The 20,207-nt window shown below is 39.8% G+C and overlaps 1 protein-coding gene across 3 annotated transcripts in view; it reads left to right on the plus strand.

Moving 5' to 3' along the window:
• The window catches only part of Nme7 (NME/NM23 family member 7), a 137,737-nt gene that overhangs the window by 20,691 nt on the left and 96,839 nt on the right, over positions 1-20,207 (plus strand). For all 3 annotated transcript variants that reach the window (XM_028758621.1, XM_028758627.1, XM_028758634.1), the window contains exons 4-9: positions 1,397-1,504; positions 3,985-4,151; positions 12,295-12,405; positions 14,756-14,806; positions 16,694-16,901; positions 19,182-19,287. In XM_028758621.1, the coding sequence (XP_028614454.1) occupies positions 1,397-1,504; positions 3,985-4,151; positions 12,295-12,405; positions 14,756-14,806; positions 16,694-16,901; positions 19,182-19,287 (751 nt within the window). The remainder of the gene's footprint in view (positions 1-1,396; positions 1,505-3,984; positions 4,152-12,294; positions 12,406-14,755; positions 14,807-16,693; positions 16,902-19,181; positions 19,288-20,207) is intronic.

Below are 20,207 nucleotides of genomic sequence, written 5' to 3' on the forward strand. Positions count from 1 at the left end.
AATATGTGAGACTGGGTAACTTAAAAAGGAAATACATTTGGCTCATTGTTCTGGGGGTTGAGATTTCAAGGAATGTGCCACAGGCATCTTTGTGGACAGCTATAGAGAATGAGTGGGTTTTTTTTTTTTCCCCAAGACAGGGTTTCTCTGTATAGTCCTGGCTGTCCTGGAACTCACTCTGTAGAGCAGGCTGGCCTCAAACTCAGAAATCTACCTGCCTCTGCCTCCCAAGTGCTGGGATTAAAGGCATGCGCCACCACCGCCCGGCTTTTTTTTTCTTTTTCTTTTTTTTGGGGGGGTCTTCCTTTTGTAATAACTCACTTCCAATGCAGCACCAAGTTATTAGTTAATTAAATATGCAACCTGTGAACGTCTCTTAAAGTTCCTAACATTTACTCCTGTCACAGCGGAAATTAACTTTCAAAAACATGTTTGCAAGGGACATGCGAACCTTTAGTGAAGCCCAACTTGTCCCTAGATATCCTCAAATACATACAAGACCCAAGAAGGGACAATGTGTGCCCTACAGAAGGAAATCAGGTATAGATTGTAAGCCAAGTTTGAATACCTCCTTACCTCATGAAGGAAACAGTATGTGTGACTTGGGAATTGTTTTTCTGCATCTGTGAGTAGCAATTCCTTGATTGTTAGTGTGTGTGTGTGTGTGTGTGTGTGTGTGTGTGTGTTTTGCTGAGGCAAGTCATGGTTATAGAAGAAACTGGCTACATTTTACCAATGACACACAGGATACCTCTCTGCCTGTAGTTTCTATTGTAAACTCTAGGTCAAAACTCCAAGAGTTCATACCTGAGAACTCAGGAGTGTTTGAACCTTTTGGAAACAGTGGAAGTCATCTTGTGGGTTTCTCTCTCTGGTGCTTACTTATCAGAGAGGAATGAACAGAGGCCTGTCTCGCATCTGTTTCACAGAGGTGTACGCTTTCCCCTGCTGTTTTTACAAAATGATCCTGCTATGAAATTACTGAGAGAAGAGACGTTTACACATTAGTGCAATAGTCTACACTTGCTAAACACCCAAGTTTAAGATATTAAAACTTCTAGCAATGGAGTCTCCTAGTAGCTTGTTGATAATTTTGAAGTAAACTTGACTTCAGACCAACTATGAATTGTTAAAGTAGTCAGGTCAGGAGCTCATGTTCCAAAGACTGCTGAATGAATTGAGAACATTGAATTGCCTTGAAGAGATGATTAAATTCTCCTTTGAAATATGTAAGTGTATTTAATCAGAAGCTAGCAGGACAAATTTCTAAGAAAAGAATAATTGAGTATAATAGCAAAGATTTTGTTTGTGTAAATATTTGGAAATCCTTATTTTGTATGACTTACACAAGAATGCTTAAACGATAGTGATAAAAATTTTGTGTTTTACTTCACAGAATCAGAGTGAGCGGTTTGCTTTCATTGCAGAGTGGTATGATCCAAATGCTTCACTGCTCCGACGTTATGAGCTTCTGTTTTACCCCGTCGATGGATCTGTTGAAATGGTAAATGAGGGCTAGAAAGATGGCTCAGTCAGTAAAGTGCATGCTACGGAAGCATGAGAACCTGGTCCTCAGCAGCCAGGTAAAAAGTCAGGCATGCTGGTGTCTGCTTGTAATCGTAGCACTGTGGAAATAGAGGCCTTGGACTTGCTAGCTAGATGGTCTAGCTGAATGGGTAAGCCCCGGGTAAGCACGGGTTCAGTGGTAGGTCCTGTCTCAGATTACAAGGTGAGCCAGGTGTGGTGGTACACATCTTTAATCTGGTATTCAGGAGGCAAAGGCTGGTGGATCTCTAAATTTGAGGCCAGCCTGGTCTACAAAGGAAGTTCCAGGACAGCCAGGGCTATACAGAGAAACCTTGTCTCAAAAAAGAAAAAAGGCAAAGTAAAACAAAACCAAAAGTATATAGTAAGCTCTAGGCCAGGCTGGGCTACATTGAAAGACCTTGTCTGAAAACCAAACCAAACCAAAAGAACTCCCCCAAACAAAGCAAAACAGAGCAAACAAATGCAAGAAAGGTGGACAGCTCCTGAGAACAAGACCGGAAGTTCACCTTCGGCTTCCATGCCTGTGACTGAAGTCCTCTCATACACGGGAGCTCGCACACTGATAAATAACCTTTGCTTGCTTAAAAGTTAGCAAAACTATTTCCTGTGGGATGGGAAGAACAATAACGTTGCCTTTGTATGGTTGATTTTGAAATTCCATATGAAGATGTATTTTTTTTTTTATTAAAAATATATTTTTTTCCATACAATAGATTTCGATTCCAGTTTCCCCTTTCCAAACTCCTTCTGGATCTTCTCCACTACATCCTTTTTTTCTCTCTTTCATTAGAATACAAATAGGCATCTAAAAATAATAAAATAAAAACAAACCAGAATATGACAAAACAAACAGAAAAAAAAACCCAAAGAAAAATACAAGAAACACGTAAAGACCCCATGCACACAGTGACCAGCCTGCAGGATAACGCTAATGCACAGAGCCCTGGGAGGAACCAGCCACTATCTGTAGATGTGTCTTATTGGATTTCTTTTTCTTGGTGCTCAGTAATGTGCCATTACAGGAAGATAACTTTGTGCTGGTATTTTTACTGAGTTACGTGGTAGACAGATTTTTACACATAATCCAGACTGGCAGCTCACTTACAATCTGGTCTAATCTCAGCTGGGGTTATCAGTGTGCACCTTCACACCAGGCTTCTTGCAAATTTCTAACCAAAGTATTTTTCCAAGAGTTTATATTAAAAATATAAGAACAGGTTAAGCTTGGTGACATTTGACTATAATTTCAACACTTAGGAGGCTGAGGCAGAATTCACAAGTTAGAAGTTAGCCTGAGCTGTATAGCAAAACCTTGTCCCCAGACAAACAGGCCTAGAGAGATCTCTTAGCTGGTAATAATACTGGCTGCAAAAGTGTGGAGTTCTGAGCTTGACTCTTAAGCACCTACCTGTGTAATAGCTGGGCCTTGTTCCCTGTGAGAACAGAGACAGGAACTCCCTGGAGCTCTCTGGCCAGCTGGCCTAACTCAAAGCAAATGTCAGGCTCAGTGAGAGAGCCTGTGTCAGGAGAATAAGGTGGGACATGACCTAGGAAGACATCAGACAACCTCCTATGGCTCTCTCATATATGTATGTAGGGATGCATACCTATGTATGCACACATGTGTGATCATGCATATGACACACACATCTAGAAGGAGATAGATATGTATAGAGAGAGACCCCAAAATGAAGTAGTGTCCTACTGGTGTTTTGGATTAATATTTGATAAGTGGTTATAGATAAATGGTTATTAGAGTCATAAAATTATTGTTACAAGTTGCTATCTGTATAAAAAGTCAAATTTAAGAGGCTCTAAAAGGGTCCCTTTTTTGCATCCGTTGATTGGTAATCGCTTTTAAAAAGCCAGCCTATTTGGGGATGGAAGGCCTAGAGAAGGCTCAGTTAAGAGTGCTGGCTGCTCTTGTAGGTCCCAAGTTTGGTGCCCAGCACCTACACTGAGCAGCTCACAGCAACTGTAACTCCAGCTGCTGGCAAGCCAACACTGTCTTCTGCACCTGCACTCACGTGTACATGCCCACAGAGAGGGAGACATACATAAATACACATCACTTAAAGAAAATAGAAGGTTTTAGTGAGGGAGACATACATCAATACACATCGCTTAAAGGAAATCGAAGTTTTTAGTGTATGTAAAAATAAATACGAGACTCTGTCTCTGTCGTTCATAGATGCTGAGTTACTGAAATAACTTAGCTAGTATAGGTCTACCCAAGATATTTTAAAATACATACTTTCATTACAAACCTTTATCACCACATTGGATTTGGAAATATTTGCAGTATAAAATATAATTTATACGTGTAGTTAAAAGGTAATAGGATATAGCTGACTTTTGTAACATAAGTTGGAAATTGTTTCTGTTCTCTGTAAGGCATACTGTCTTCATAAGTATTCTTACTGTGTTTGCTTCTAGCATGATGTAAAGAATCGTCGCACCTTCTTAAAGCGGACCAAGTATGAGGACCTGCGCTTGGAAGATTTATTTATAGGCAACAAAGTCAATGTGTTTTCTCGACAGCTGGTGTTGATTGACTATGGGGACCAGTACACAGCCCGCCAGCTGGGCAGCAGGAAGGAGAAGTAAGAGCAGTCGTGCCATCTTTTTCCATGGAAACGTTGCCGGTGACTTTGTCCACTAACTTCTCATTTCCTCTCCTCAATCAGGTTTTCACAACATAGTTTTTCCTGTGACCCAATATAATTTTGTAACATCTAAAAAAAATGTATTTAGGTGCTGATTCTAGGACTTGTTCCTGACTAGAATATCTGAGTCTTAGGAGGTGACTGTTTGGATGTGTGGGTGGCAGAGATAAAGCTCTTACACTTTCTATCTGTTTTTATATTTCTCACTAAAACCTAAGACTATTTGAGCATGAGGTTTTCTTCCTAAGGATAAGGGGGAGGAGATGTAATGATGCAGGAATCACCGTAAACCCAGGAGACGATCAAGTTAGTTTTTGTAAAACTGAAGGCTTTGTGGGTTTGTTCAGTTTTGGTAAAACTGAACTGAATTATTACCCAATTAGATGAACTGGGGAACAGTGCTAAAGGAGAGAGTATAAAGGTACAAAGGTGAGAGGTTCTGTCTTAAGTGAGAACAACTGTCTAGTATCCTGCTTGAGTAAGTTGGTGGCTAAAACTTATAACAGTTTAATTGCTAAAGTAATGATCTGAATTATTCTGGTAACAATAGATATGAAGAAGAAATAGGGAGTGTACTTGATTAATAGGAATGGAGTAATGCATGCTGGGAAGCAGCTCAGTTGGTACAGTGTTTGTCTAGCACAGATGAAGCCCTGAAGGCCTGGGTTTGAGCCCCAGCCCTGCATAAAACTAGAAGTGGAGGCACATATCTGTCATGCCGGCACTTGGGAAGTGGAGGCAGGACGATCAGAAGTTCAGGGTCATATTAGTTTACATATGGAGTCTGAGGACAGCTTGGGTTACATGTGACCCTGTCTCAAAAAAAATTAAATAATAAAGCTCAAAGACAGTTCAAGTTAAGAATGGAAGGTCTAGAAACTTCGGGTGAGATGATGATGATGAGAAGCTGCCTCAGGGCGATGTAGCAGAGGAGATAAGACAAGATAACAGAGAATAGACCCTGCTCCAAGGAGAGAGAGACCAGGAGAACACCAGAAACCACAAAGCAAGAATTAGCGTGCTCTGGGGAAATTTATTCTACTAGAGAGTGAAATTCTAACACTGCAAGAAAGTGGATAGAACTGGAGATCACTATGTTAAGTGAAAGAAGCCAAACTACTGATACATATCAAGTGTTTTTTTTTTTTAAATATGTGGAATATGGATAATGGATAGGTGGGTGGGTGGATAGATAGGTAGATAGATAGGTAGGTAGGTAGACAGACAGACAGACAGACAGATAGATAGATAGATAGAAAGTGTAGAAAGGGGACCATGAAGGAGAGAAGTCTAAAGCGAGTGGGGAGTTGGGGAATGAAAAACTGTAATGAAATATACATGTCATAAAAGCTGACAGATTATTGGGGGATGGGAAAGGGACTAACAAATGAGTCAGGATTGGGGAGGGGGGTGGGGTGTGAAAATAACAGACTATAACAAAAATGTCACCATGAATCACATTATTTTATATACTAGCTAAAAAAAAAACAAATTTTCTCAAAGAAAATTATGTCAGCTATAAAGTGTGGGCAAACAAAAACGACAAGCCAGTGGGAAGGAGGGGGTAGCACACTGCCCCACTGTGGCAGCTCCCTGGCAGGAGGGGCTGGGGGCAGGCTGGACAGAAGCTCATCTGAAAGGGGACTGACAAGAGGTGGGAGAGGCTGGGAGTGGGGAAGGCTGGTGGATGAGCGAAGTTCAACGATGTACACTATGAAAATGGAACAGTGAAGCTCATTGCTCTGCGCAATAACTAAGATAAATTTTAATACCTGAAAAATAGAAGGACATGAGAATTTAAACACGGGAGACTGGATAGGAGCTGGGGATGATTCTTCTCATTCTGTCTTATTCATTTCTGTGTCTTCTGCAACACTGGGCAAATCTCTTTACACGTTGCAAGTGCCATGTTAATTTCCACCCACTCTTGCCACATGGCAAATTCACTATTCCACTCTCTCCTTCCTTGCTCCCCTGGCTGGGAGGAAGTCCATCCCTATTCTCTCCCCTAATCAGTTATTGGCTAATTAGCTTTTTTATTGACCAATCAGAGAATAATTGGAGGGCATTGTTTACACAACATTGAAGCAGGAGATTCTTGGAGAAAGGACTGCAGTTGCAGATGGGGGCACAGAAATCAGCATTTGAGTAAAACAGGGATCGTGTTTCCACAGAGCACAGTAACATTATTTCTACAGCCATGCTCAGTTTTTAGCATGGGTTCCAAAACTCAGGCTCTCACACTTGTGTGGCAAGCATGTCACCAACTGAGCCGTATCTCCAGCCTCTGTAATCCCTTGTATGAGTAGTCAATATCTATGGCTTCCATTCCTTGTGGACAGTGAGTGATATACGCCAGTGTCCTGGCTAGTTTTATACAAACTTTATATGAAGTCATCTGAGAGGAGGGAACTTCAGTTAAGAAAATGGGTTCTTAAGATCAAGTTGTAGACAGGACTGTAAAGCATTTTCTCAATTAGTTATCCATGTGGGAGGGTCAAGCTCACTGTGGGTGGTGCCACCTGTGCTGATGAAAAACAGGCTGAGCAAGCCATGAGGAACAGGCCAGGAACTCCATGATCAAAGAGCAGGCAGGGGAGGAAAGGGTTTATTTGGCTTACACTTCCATATTACTTTTCATCACTGAAGGAAGTCAGGACAGGAACTCACACAGGGCAGGATCCTGGAGGCAGGAGCTGATGCAGAGGCCATGGAGAGGTGCTGCTTACTGGCTTGTTTCCCATGGCTTGCTCAATCTGCTTTCTAATAGAACCCAGGACCACCAGTCCAGGGATGGCATCACTCACCATGGGCTGGGACCTTCCCCCACAGATCACTAATTGAGAAAATGCCTTACAGTGGATCTCATGGGGGCATTTACTCAACTAAGGCTCCTTCCTCTCTGATGACTCTAACTTGTGTCAAGTTGACACATAAAATCAGCCAGTCCAACTAATCCCTTGTCAACTTGACACACAAAGACATTCCAAGTAAGTCACAACCCTTCCTTTCTTAGTCACTCTCAAGATCTCTAACTTTAAAGGTCCCACAGTCTTTACATATTGAAACATTAAAATTTCAGTCCCTTTAAAATAGCTAATCTCTTAAAATCCAGTGTCTTTTAAAATTTAAAGTCCCTTAATTATAGTCTCCAATAAAATAATTTCAGGAGGAGAAAATCAGGGCACAGTCACAATCAAATCAAAATCAAATTCCAGCCGTCTAATAAATACCTGGGACCTACTCACAATCTTCTAGACTCCTCCAAAGGGCCTGGGCTACTTCTCTAACTGCTCTCGCTAGTAGCACACAGAGCTTTGTCTTCTAGGCTGGCTCCACTCCAGTGCAACCGCTGTTCTTAGTGGTCATCCCATGGAACTGGCATCACCAAAACTGCTGGGATCTTCTCCTCCAACCAGGCTGCTCTTTCACCAATAGCCTCTCATAGGCTCTCTTCATGGTGCCAAGCCTCAAATCCTTTGCATGACCCCTTCAGTCCTAGGCTGTCAGCTGCAACTGAGGCTGCACCTTCACCAATGACCTCTCAAGGCCTTTCACAGGGCAAGCATCAGCTTCTCTCCATGTCCCCTTCATGGCTTCAAAACCAGTATCACCTGGTTGACTCTTATACATTACCAAGTGCAGCTGACACTGGGAGGTACAACTGTGGCCACCTCTGGAACGCAGATTCTCTGTGCTGATTCTCAGGGAACACTTTCCAGAAGATTTCTCCTTACTGATGCTGGTCTCTTCTTAACCACCGCTAATTTCTTAGCTCTAGCTAAACAGCATCAATAATTGTCCCAATATCACAAAGGTTTCATTTGAGTGATTCTAGTCTCTTATTAATCACAGCTGATTCTTCAGCCCCAGCTAACAAGAACCACAGAATCTTAAATCAAAATAGCAGATGGTCCCGATAGAACCTTTTGTCTTCCCTCTGCAATGTCACAAGCCAGGTCTCTGGCTTCTGCACTGCTCTCAACAGTCTTTTCTTCCAAGCTCCTACAGAGCATCCCATTGAGGTCTTGACACTCAATGGCTTTTCTAGCCCCAAGTCCCAAAGTTCTTTCATGGTCTTCCCAAAACATGGTCAGGTCTGTCACAGCAATACCCCACTCCTGGTACCAACTTCTGTCTTAGGATTTTATTGCTGTGAACAGACACCATGACCAAGACAACTCTTATAAAGGAAAACATTTAATTGGGTTGGTTTGCCGTTTCTGAGGTTTATTTAGTCCATTGTCATCATCATGGTAGGAAGCTTGCTAGCGTCCAGGCAGACATGGTGCTGGAGAGGGAGCTGAGAGTTCTACATCTTGATCCCCAGGCAGCAGAAGGTGACTATACTCCACACTAGATAAAGCTTAAGCATAAGAGACCTCAAAGCCCACCCCCATAGTGACACACTTCCTCCAACAAGACCATACCTCCTAATAGTGCTACGTTCCATATGCCAAGCATTCAAACACATGAGTCTATGGTCCCCATACCTATTCAAACCACCACAGGGACTAATAAATATTTGAAGTATTGGGCCTTTGTAAATATAGTTAATGTTAATGCATGTAGTAGTTTATAGTCCACTGACAAATTATTTCACCATTTTCTTTTCTGATTAATTTCTACTTGCAAATGGATAATAAATAATAGCCATTTGGGTGATTTAAATAAACCTCTGAGTCTAGGAATTTGACCTGATTTTATGTGTCCATTGCCCTGAAAAAGAGTATAAGAATTCCAAGTTCCGTTTAAGGTGGTATCTGTGCTTAAAAGATGTTTATAGATGTCTTTCTGGGGGCGAGAAGAAAGACCTGAATCTCTTTTGACTGTTTAAGTACATCCAAATAATGACACATGTTTGTTGAACACAGATACTCATCATTAATACAGTCCTGTCTCTGGGCCCTCACTTCTCCTGTTGAATACCAAGAGATTCTGTTCATGTCTATGGTGCAACTGCATGTTTCCGTCCACATTACATTCCACCTCAGCTGCAAAACCATATGTTCATCTGTTTCCTGTACATTTCCACCTGGATTTTTCACAGGTCTTTAACAATTAACAAATTCAAGATAGAATTCTCTTTTTCTGAATATCCTTGTGATTTCTCAGCCTCCACACACTCACAGATGTAGGCGGTTCAGGACTTACTGAGCCCATCTTCATTGTAACCCCATATCCAGCCAGAGGTCATATGTTATCAACTTACCTTCCCCAGCAACGTCTTCATTTATCAGCTCTTGTTATCTTCTAATGATCTTTTCAGTTTATCTAGTCTCCATTTCTCCTCTAAATTGTTTCAAGACTTATAGTGCCAGAATCTGAAGTATTTATAGATTTATAGGTCCTTATCTCTTCTTTGGTGTCTCTTCTGCTTCTTCCTTATGTTGGTGTGCGCTCTCTCTCTCTCTCTCTCTCTCTCTCTCTCTCTCTCTCTCTCCCTCCCTCCCTCCCTCCCTCCCTCCCTCCCTCCCTCCCTCCCTCTCTCACTCTCTCTTGCTCGCTCGCTCTCGTATTATCTGTATGTTGTGATTATTGTGTGTGTGTGTGTGGGAGAACTGCACAAATGTGAAAGATGGATGTGCTGTGTTTTTATGCTGAATTACTTGAGGGACAGAATAAGCTTCCTTAGCTCCTGAGGAGAAACTGTTTGCTTCTATCTGTTTCCTAGAGGAATGGCCGGTTTGTGTGAGCATTATCCAAGTTCGAGGCTGAGAAGTTGGCTCAATAGAGAAAGGTGCCAGCTGCCAAGGCTTATGACTTAAACTTGATTCCTGGGACCCCTATGGTGAAAGGAAATAACTTAGCCTCTCAGATTGTTCTCTGATCTTCAGATGTATGCCATGAGGTGCTTGCACATGTGCACACACCAGTATACACACACACACACACACACACACACACACACACACACAATTTAAAACTGCAGTTAAACATTCTTTTTTAGTTCTGAATCTGTGATGTGAACGTGTGCCTTCTGGCTTACCCTGAAGTTGTAGAATTTGGTCCCAAATTATTTTAGGGTTTATCATCTGTTAAAATCTATTTCTTCCTCAAGTACTGCAGAACATATTAAAATTCAGATTGCCAGAGGCCATGTTAGCAAGTCAAAAGCAACTTTGATTCTTACCTTTCCTGAGACTCCATATTTTAGACTTTCTTGACAGCTGTTTACTAGCTAGTCAACTCATTTCAACCTTAAGAATTTTATCTTAAAGGTGCTTGGCATGGTAGAACATGTCTGTATATCTAACCCTCAGGAAGCAGAAACAGGAGAGTTGAAAATTCAAGGTTATAGCAAGATTCCTTTTTTGCCTGCTTCTTTCCTTCCTCTCTTTGTCTGTCCAGGTCTCTCTCCCTTCCTTCCTTTCCTTCAATAAGTATTACCCACATTTTAAGAGTTTTCAGTAGAAGGACCCCTCTTTAGACTGTAGTCTGAGCACATACTTTATGCTTGCAAAGAGGACATGAGAGAAGTCACAACTTGTTGAAAGTGGATTGTTATATACTTAGAACAAACACGAATACATATTGAAACATTTTCATAAATGATCATGTTTACCCCTTTAGGCCTACTGCACAGAACTGACATGCCCCTTGCACAGGGTCCACACTGTCGTCTAGGATGTTGTTTTATGGCAGACTACTAGTTGTCTTCTCACAGACAAGGTTGTTGCAGTTTTGCTTAGAGCCTGGAGAATTTGAGAGATGTTCATCGGCACGGCTCTGAGAGGATGGTTGCTTTCTAGAAATCTGCATCCTGTCTGCTTTGGTGAATGAAAGGCTGACCAATCTGTTTCTCACTGTCTGTTGTGAGGTTAATTTAACATACTGGTTTTCATATTGTTTTCTCTTGAATCTGCCCCCTGATGTGTAGGATGCTTGTTTCAGAGCAAGGAAGGAGGGGTCTGTGGGAACTGTCTAGACTGAGTGCAGGCTCAGTGTGGCGCCTTTGGAAGAAATCGTGTCTCATGTTTAAAGGCTGTCATGGCATTTGAGACTCACATGTGTTGTTAGGTGAGAGAACATCTGGGCTTTTGTGTTTTAACCTGGCCATGACTAAGAGACACAATAAAAGAATTTATAAGAACTTACGGGTCATTGCTGAACTGAAAACATGGCATGCATTAAGTTTTAGTTATTAGAGAACAGACACTAAATTCCTAGTATATTTAATGCAATTTCTTGCAGATTAGTTCTCTATATAAAAATATCCTATAATATATAGGATATATATTAACACCTGCATTTTCTAATTTGGGTATTTAAAACACACACACATACACACACACACATGATGAGATAGCTCAACAGATAAAGACACCTGCCACTGAGACAGAGGACTGAGTTATAGCCCCAACATCCATATGACAGAAGAAAGCTGACCTTTACTGATTGTCTTTTGGGTTCTATTCACAGGCTTTAAAATGCTCATGCCCTCACACATAAATAAATACACACACACACATACACACACACTCACACACACACACACACTCTCACACACACACACTCTCACACACTCACACACACACTCTCACACACACACACACACTCACACACACACACACACACTCTCACACACACACACAAAAATTAAATAAATGTAATTAAAAATAAAAAAATAACTTAAGTGTTCTTTCCTACCCATATTCTTCTCTTCCTCCACCATTTCCTCTCATTTTATTTTACTGTATTTTTTTTGTTTTTTGTTTTTTTGTAGATTAGAGTCTTGCTATATATTCTTGGCTAGCCTGGAACTCTCAATGTAGAGCAGGCTGGCCTCAAACTCAGAAGAGAGAACTACATTTTCTGCCCACTAGGTACTAGAATTAGATAAAAGGTGTGCTACTATACCTAGCCTCTTGCTTTTTAAAAATAAGGTTTAGCTAATTTTGATTTTTTTTATGAAAAATAGTGAAGTTTTTAAGAGATATCATCTTCAACACACTTCCCTATACTCTTAATTTGGATGTCAATGGTCTGATATGTTTGTGAAGGAAATGACTGCTTGGAATCCTAAATAAAAACTATAGGACTGATTTTACTTTCAAATCCATTTTTTATTTCTTTACAGAACTTTAGCCCTGATCAAACCAGATGCAGTGTCAAAGGCCGGAGAAATCATTGAGATGATAAACAAGAGTGGATTTACTATAACCAAGCTCCGGATGATGACGCTGACAAGGTAATTAGCATGTCGCTCGTCTTCAGTTATATCATGTCATTTATCTTTCCCTTTAGTCTTTAAATAAACAAAAACAAAGACCAAACAAACAAAAAGCCCTCAGAACAAGAACAACACCAAAAATCCTTTCCCTGGATGGCAGATACATCATGTCGACAAAAGCCAGACAATAGATAATCGGCTAAAACATCGCCTGAGCTGGAAGCACTAGAACCAGATTCCTCGCCCTCATCTAACTGTGGTGACGTCCATACCCCTTCCGCTTTCATAACAGCAGTCTTGACCCGGTCTCTTCCGTGTGAGCGTGTACGGTATGAAGACAACAGAGGATGTGAACATCTAATGATATCTATTAGTTCTGGTTGCCAAAAGGGGTGCGTTTGGAGATGCGTACTTACATTTTACTCATCCTAACGTGACTCCAGTATGCTTGTTTACTTCTCCAAAAAGCAGTACCATCTAACCTAATGAGATAGTTCTTAAAGAATTTGATGAGAAGAAGACTTACCCTAAAAAGCCTTTTCTATCGCAAAATAATTGTGATCACAGGATAAAGGGGAATGGTAACCAAATGTTCACACTGCTAAGCAAAGAACAAGAAGTATGTCTCCCTTCAGTGCCAGAGTCTGACTCAAGGTAGGACAGAAATAAATGAAGTGACGCATCACATACCAACATTTGGTCAATGATAGACTGTGTATGATGGTAGTCTTAAAGCATCCCAATGGAGATGCGAATTCTTTATCACTTAGTGACATCATAGCTGTCATGTCAGACAACCTTAGCACTGTTTAGGGATGATGCTAGTGTAAACAACGAGGGAAGCATCCAGCAGAAGAAAAGTAGAGCAGAGTATGCAATACTTAGTAACAAATTATTTGTGCTACTCTTGATCCATCCAGTCTTGCTCAGGTCCGGTGTAGGCAGCCACTGCAGCTGAGTTCATGACTGCTATGCCTGTGTGAAGCCCAGCAGGTTATTACATTTTTTAGCCTTACTCCCAGTCTTCCGTCTCTTACCCTCTTTCTATGATCGTCCCTGAGCCTTAGAGGGGATGGTATAAATATCTTGTTTAAGGCTTAGCACTCAGCGTTAGGGCTGAGTACTTAACTATCTCCTTCTCTCAGTACCTTGAGCATCCTTGAATCTTTGCATTGATTGCTGTTCACTGGGAAGAGGCTTACATGAGTAAGATTCTTGAGAGCAGCATTTGTCTGTGGGTACAAACAGTTGCATAGAAGACCCGTTTTACACCATGTTTAGCTAAAGAATGATGATAGGTTTCCCACAGTGGTCTGTGACCTCCCTAGCCATGGATAAGCTCTTAAAAGCATTGTATACAAAATTAATTCGCAAGTCTAAAAGGTTGTGGGGCTTTGCTAGTGAACACTTTTAGTTTATTTGCAATTTTAAAAAATAGTTGAGGGACTGAAGAGATGGCTGCTCTTCCAGAGGACCCCAGTTCAGTTCCCAGCACCCACATGGTGACAACCATCTGTAACTAGGGGATCTGACGCTTTCCTCTGGAGTACAACAGGAACTTTGTGCATGTGCTAAACAGACATGCAGGATAAACCCTCTACATTTAAAATAAATTAACATTTAAAACAATTAATTGGAGTTTATATATAGTTGTTACATAGTATAAAATCTTTTCAACCCAATAAGAAAGCTGCACAGTTATGATTTTGGTGGAGCAGAAGAAAGCTTGTTTTAGATCTTTAAGCTTCCAGTTTAGATTATAATATCTTTTAATTGTCTGTATATATACTTTTAGTGGAAATGTATATTTAATATGTATAATTTGTCAAGCAATAAAAAATTACAAATATGTAGATCTTTTCCTTGAAGATATCTAACTAAGAATTAAGCAACAACTAGTAAACTAAAAACTGCAGGGGCTTGGGATATGGCTGGCTCAGCAGTAGAGCTCCCTCCTAGTGAGACCCTAGGTGATAAAAAAAAAAAAAAAAAAACTAAGTTGTAGCATAAATTCTAAAGCTTAAAATTAATTCTAATTTTTGAATTAGAAGATGTCTATTTTTTATGTAACTTGTTAACAGACACTCTTCTGATCTGATAGCTAACATTGTATTATGGTACAATGAGATGCTGGTAAAACGGAAAGCAGATGAAGTGTAACATTAATAAAACAGTAAAAATATCCTCTTCCTCTAATTTTATATCTTACCATACCTAGGCCCATTACTTGGAATATGCTATTTGGTGGAAAAAACATTAATTAGTTTATATACAGATCATATGTGTGTGTTTTAATCTTTATTTTAGTTCATTAATATAAGCTAACTATTTTCATAAATTTTAACTTTTGACTTTTATTATCTTATAGGAAAGAAGCAACAGACTTTCATGTAGACCATCACTCAAGGCCTTTTTATAAGTAGGTGCCCAGCTTGGGGACTAAAATTGTTTTCTTTATACTTTTATTAGATAAGACATTATACCCACCACTCAGTACTTTAACCCTTAATCAGAAGCAAATGGGTGACTTTGTGTCTTAAGAAACATCTTTTTATATTTCATTGAATTAAAAGATTATGTTTGTAATTATATTTTATGTTGGCAGTTTTGTTGTCTTTAAGGCCTTTATTTTGCTATCTTGGACGGACAAAGCAGAGAACTAAATAAGGACATGTATTTTGTTCCTTTGGAAATGGCTAATCGTATATGTTAGCAATTGAACTCTATTCTAAGTATTTTGGATGTAATTAAAGTGAATAATGTGCATACTCATTGTCCTTGACAAAGGAATGACAAATTTCTAATAAAGACAAATGAAATTTTAGCCAATCTGCTGTGGTCGACATTTGATTTGATATCATATATAAAAGATTAACTTTTTAAAAAGGAATGTTTATATAATAAAATAGTTGTATTATGGCTTAATCATATATTGTAAAATATTCCTAAACTTTGTTAGAATTATCATATACGTTTTTGGCAATTATTCTTTATTTTAGGTTCTTTGTATGTCTTTATAATACTAAATCACAGCTCCTAGTTTAATATTGTCTATATAATTCATATACAGAAGTTTTAAGGAATGAATTAGCTGGTTCTGAGGCCCTGAGACTTCACAAATGACTAGATGCAGTAACTGGAAGTCAGTCATGATCAGTATCTTCTCAGTAGCTCCCTCAGCTGTCACATGCCACACTCATATTAGAGAATTCTGTAGTAATTGGATACCAGATTAAAGGGTTTGAGGTTGGATCTTATTTTATGGCTTAGATTCTGATTTGTGGATAATATTGATATTCAGATAATTAAATTCTTTCCCTCCTTCCTTCTCTTGTTTTGGTTTTGGCTGCTAAAGCCTAGCAGAAGTTTGAGGAGGTCTTGTCCTCTTAGCATATTGAATAGAGACACTTCCTTCTACATGTTATTTCTTGGACATGTTCTTCTAAGTGAACTGGAGGGATTAAGGAAGGGCTCAGAAGCTATATGGAATGCAATCGTAAGCAATAGGCCTTGGAATGCCTGTACATGTTTTTCTTTCTCTGAGAAGGCCCTGTCCTCTCTCAGTTTTGCCTCTGCTTAAGATGGTAAGAGGCTGGGATGTCACTTATTTCAAGTTAAATTTATCGTTCCATCGTGTGCACATGAAGAAATAGAAAAATAAAATGAAGTGTCAGTTTTCATTCCTAGGGAGTTGGGACTCAGACATAAACTTCAATGAAAGCCTGTGTGTCTGGTCCATCACTTAGATGTCATTACCCAGGGCAGGTTTCCTCCTAACAAAGCCTGGTTATGAAGGCCTGCTGACATTCTTTTTATCACATTGATTTAGAGTTGTCACTCTCTGCATTCCAGTAGTTGCACACTACAAAATTAAATAAGTTCTTCTTGAGAATGGTATGAAATTCCATGCTTGTCACTTTGTTTTAACATTCTACCTGACTGCTGTGGTAAATCATAGGAAAATAAAATGGAATCACCTTTGTCCTTCTTAGAGTAGTAGGGAAAGATCAGATCAAGGATACGCATTTTAAGTCGGCGAAATCATCCTAATTCAACAAGTGTTCCCTCCCCTTGCAAACAGAAGTGACCTTGTCATATCATCTGTAATGTTTTTGTAGCAAACTCAGTCACTGTAAGGCACTCTGATCATGCAGATTTGCTCATATTCATACACTTCCCTGTGCTCAGAAATGGAGATCACAGCATGCTAGTCCTGGAACTTACTGGTGTCCTAACATACCTTCATTGTCTAGCAGATACCTAGATTGTAGTAGAGAAGTAACTCGGGCTTTTCCCTGCTTCCCAGCGAACTGATCCAGTTTATCACAAGTGGGCCTGTTATTGCCATGGAGATCTTAAGAGATGATGCCATATCTGAGTGGAAGAGGTTGCTGGGACCTGCAAACTCCGGGCTAGCACGTTCAGATGCCCCTGGAAGCATCCGAGCCCTCTTTGGGACAGATGGCATAAGAAATGCAGCTCATGGCCCTGATACTTTTGCGTCTGCTGCCAGAGTAAGTTGTTTTGAGAAATATTTTCCTTCTGTTTTGTTTGGGAAATTGTTTTATGTCAAAGTAAAATGTTCCTCCTTCTGAGGACATTGGGAGGTTTGGGACATCTAATGGAGTAGTGGGGAAACAACTGGTGACATTTTCCTAGGATAAGGTAGTGTTTCAAAGCCACACCTCCTTTTAAAATTAGTCCTGTTGGTCACAGTTGTTGAGTGCAGTTTTCTCAAAATCTGACATTTGTTGCTTCTTAAGTTTATGATCTAATTCAATTAAGAATACTAGTTTATGTATCTATAGTAGATATTCCAAAAGAATGTGTCATCTGAGTAGTTTATTTGTAATTCAGATCAAGCAGTGGTGTGAGCTACGTAGGTGACTAAACCTGGGACATGCAGCATACATACATGAAGAAGCAAGAACCCGAGCTCGTGGGCCAGCAAGGTGGCTCAGTGGGTAAAGCCACTTGTAGCAAAGCCCCGTGTCCTACTGTGTTATCTGGAACCCAAATGGTGGAAGTTGTTCTCTGGCCTCTGCCCATGCGTGTACACACTGCACAGACACAGATAGACATACAGACATGGAATAAAAATTTCAGAGCAAAAAAGTTCTTTCTTTAAAAAAGAAAGAAAAAAATCTAGGTCTTAAAAATTCTCCTGTGAGAAGTTTGGATGCTTAGTATTTGTAATAGTCCATGTTAGCAGTATCACAGGCACCCAGCAGATGGACGAATGAACAAGCCACCATGTAGCCGTCCATGGAACCTGATTTGTCAAAAAGAAAAAAAAGAAAGGGAAAAGAATGTATTATAGGAAGGAAATCCCAGAGTATTTTTGTTGAGTGAAAGAAGCTAGAAAAAATAGCATACCAATGTATGAATCTATTTATATAAAATTATAGAAATTAATTTATAGTGACAAAGCAGGTTAATAGTCAATAATAATAATAGCTAATCATTAATTTTTAAGTGTTCTGCTAACAGGTTCACTTAAATATATACAGTATTTGAGTAAATTCCCCTCCTCCTGCTTGCTTATGTTTTTAAAAATATTTACACATAAAAGTAGAAGGAAGACCATTAGAGAAGAGGATGGAGGAGGACAGAAGGAAAAGTAAGAGAGAGTAACGTGGGACTAGATAAGATCACAGTGTGTGTGCACTTCTATGAAAATGTTCCCATGAAGCCTATTTTTCTATATTTATTCTAATTTCCTAATGTAGTCTAATAAAATATAAAATTTATTAGTATAGCATATTAACATATCTGTTATCTTTTGTTTTTGTTTAATTGTAAATTTGAATCAAGGTCTCACTATGTAGCCATAGCTGGCCTGGAACTTGTTCTATTGGCCATGGGGACTTGTACTAGCCTAGCCTCCGGAATGGCAGGTTTGATCTTTCCAATATAAATTTAGTGAAAAGAACATACTTACCTAGAGGCAGGTTTTGTTCTAGTGTTTGAAAGCTAGCAAGCTCTGCAAGTTGGTTCTTTTCTTCAGTTTTACAATGTGGTAGATAGCAAGTCCGTGAATAGTCACAGCTGTGGCGGATACATGGTGCTGATGGGGACGTCGGGAAAAGCTTTGTAGAGGTGAGCATATTCGGAGAGCCCTTTGCTCAATGGCAGATGCTGGAGCGTGGAACAGAGGCTTTTATGGAGAACATCATGGACAGAATAATGCTAAAAGCTTAGGGCAGCATTTAAGTTATTAAAAGAACTGATTAATGTGAACGTCTTTGTGGTTCATTCAGATTGCTGACTTGTTGGTATAGTGAGCCATTGGCAAAGCAAATACCCACTGTGTGAATCAAGCCATAATATATTGCTTATTTTGGTTTATAATAGAACTATTGTAAATTATGGTTAATTATCTGCAGTTCTCAGACTCCTAAACATTAATGTCTCTGCTCAGTAGGGATATCCTTGTTTTAATTTTATTTTTCATTTTTCAACTTTATATCTAGATTTATAAACTATTTTGGGGAAAGTAGGACCTTCATACTTATTTCTAATCCTCAGAATTTGTTGAGATATTGTCGCTTATGATAGAGGTCCCACAGTGACGTTGCATTGCTTCGGTTTATACTCTTTGCATGCTATTCTGACCGTAATGCGGAAGCAGAGCTAAGTTACTCAGTTTTTATAAATTCACATTTAGAAAACTTGAAGCAAAGACTTTGTCATGAAACTTTAAATGTAATTGTGTATGTCCAGAAATAGTCTACAAGTTTTAGATAAGAGATCATTTGTGTCAAATTCTTTTCCTCATCTTCCTCTGTCTTTAGGAAATGGAATTATTTTTTCCTTCAAGTGGAGGCTGTGGCCCAGCAAACACTGCTAAGTTTACCAATTGCACCTGTTGCATTATTAAGCCCCATGCTATCAGTGAAGGTAAGTGCCGTGTTGTAGATGTTTTATAATGGAATAAAAATTTACCTAAACCAGGCACGGTGGTACACATTTGGAAGGTTAGCACTCAGAAGTCTGAGACAGGACAGTTGTGCTTTCTAAGTCACCCTGAGTTACGTACTGAGTTTGAGGCCAGAGGACTATACAGCACGACCTTGTTGCAAAAAGTAAGAACTGCTTTCTATCAACATTGTTACTGTTAATAGTTTGGTGTGTTTTTTCTCTGTGTGTGTGTGTGTGTGTGTGTGTGTGTGTGTGCGCGCGTGTACGTGTATGTCACACATACATGCACGCACACATGTATATGCATATATAATACGTATGAGTACAGTGTAGCTGAGATGTGTGTCTATATTCAGTTGCTATAATTTAATTATTGTGAGCATTTCTGACCTTTGAGGCTTCATGAATATTTTGGTAATTGATTGAATATTTCATAGCAATCATATATGATATTTGGGTTGTTTTTGTTTTTTTTTAAAAAATAAGTTGCTCCTCCTTTTGTGCTCTTCTCCTGTTGTTTTGCCTTGTTCAACTTTGATGAGATGGGTTTTGTTTCGTCCTGTTATTTTGTTATGTTTTGTTGTTATCTCTTAGAAGCCCGTTCTTTTCTTTTTAATTAATTTATGTTTGTTTATATTCCAGCCATTTCCCCCAGTACTCCCCCCATCGGTTCTTCATCCAGTTCCTCCTCCCCCGTCTCAGAGAGGATGCTCCCCCGCCCCTGCACCCTCCCCTCCCCCACCCAACACACACACCAGATCTTTTCCCTCCCTTGGGCCTCAAGTCTTTAGAGGATTAGGGGCATCTTCTCCCACTGAGGCCAGGTTAGGCAGTCCTTGGCTATATATATGCTGGGGGCCTTGGACCAGCCCATGTATGCTGCCTGCTCAGTCTCTGGG

Source organism: Grammomys surdaster, unplaced genomic scaffold (assembly GCF_004785775.1).
Source record: "Grammomys surdaster isolate TR1022 unplaced genomic scaffold, NIH_TR_1.0 130, whole genome shotgun sequence".
NCBI lineage: Eukaryota > Metazoa > Chordata > Mammalia > Rodentia > Muridae > Grammomys > Grammomys surdaster.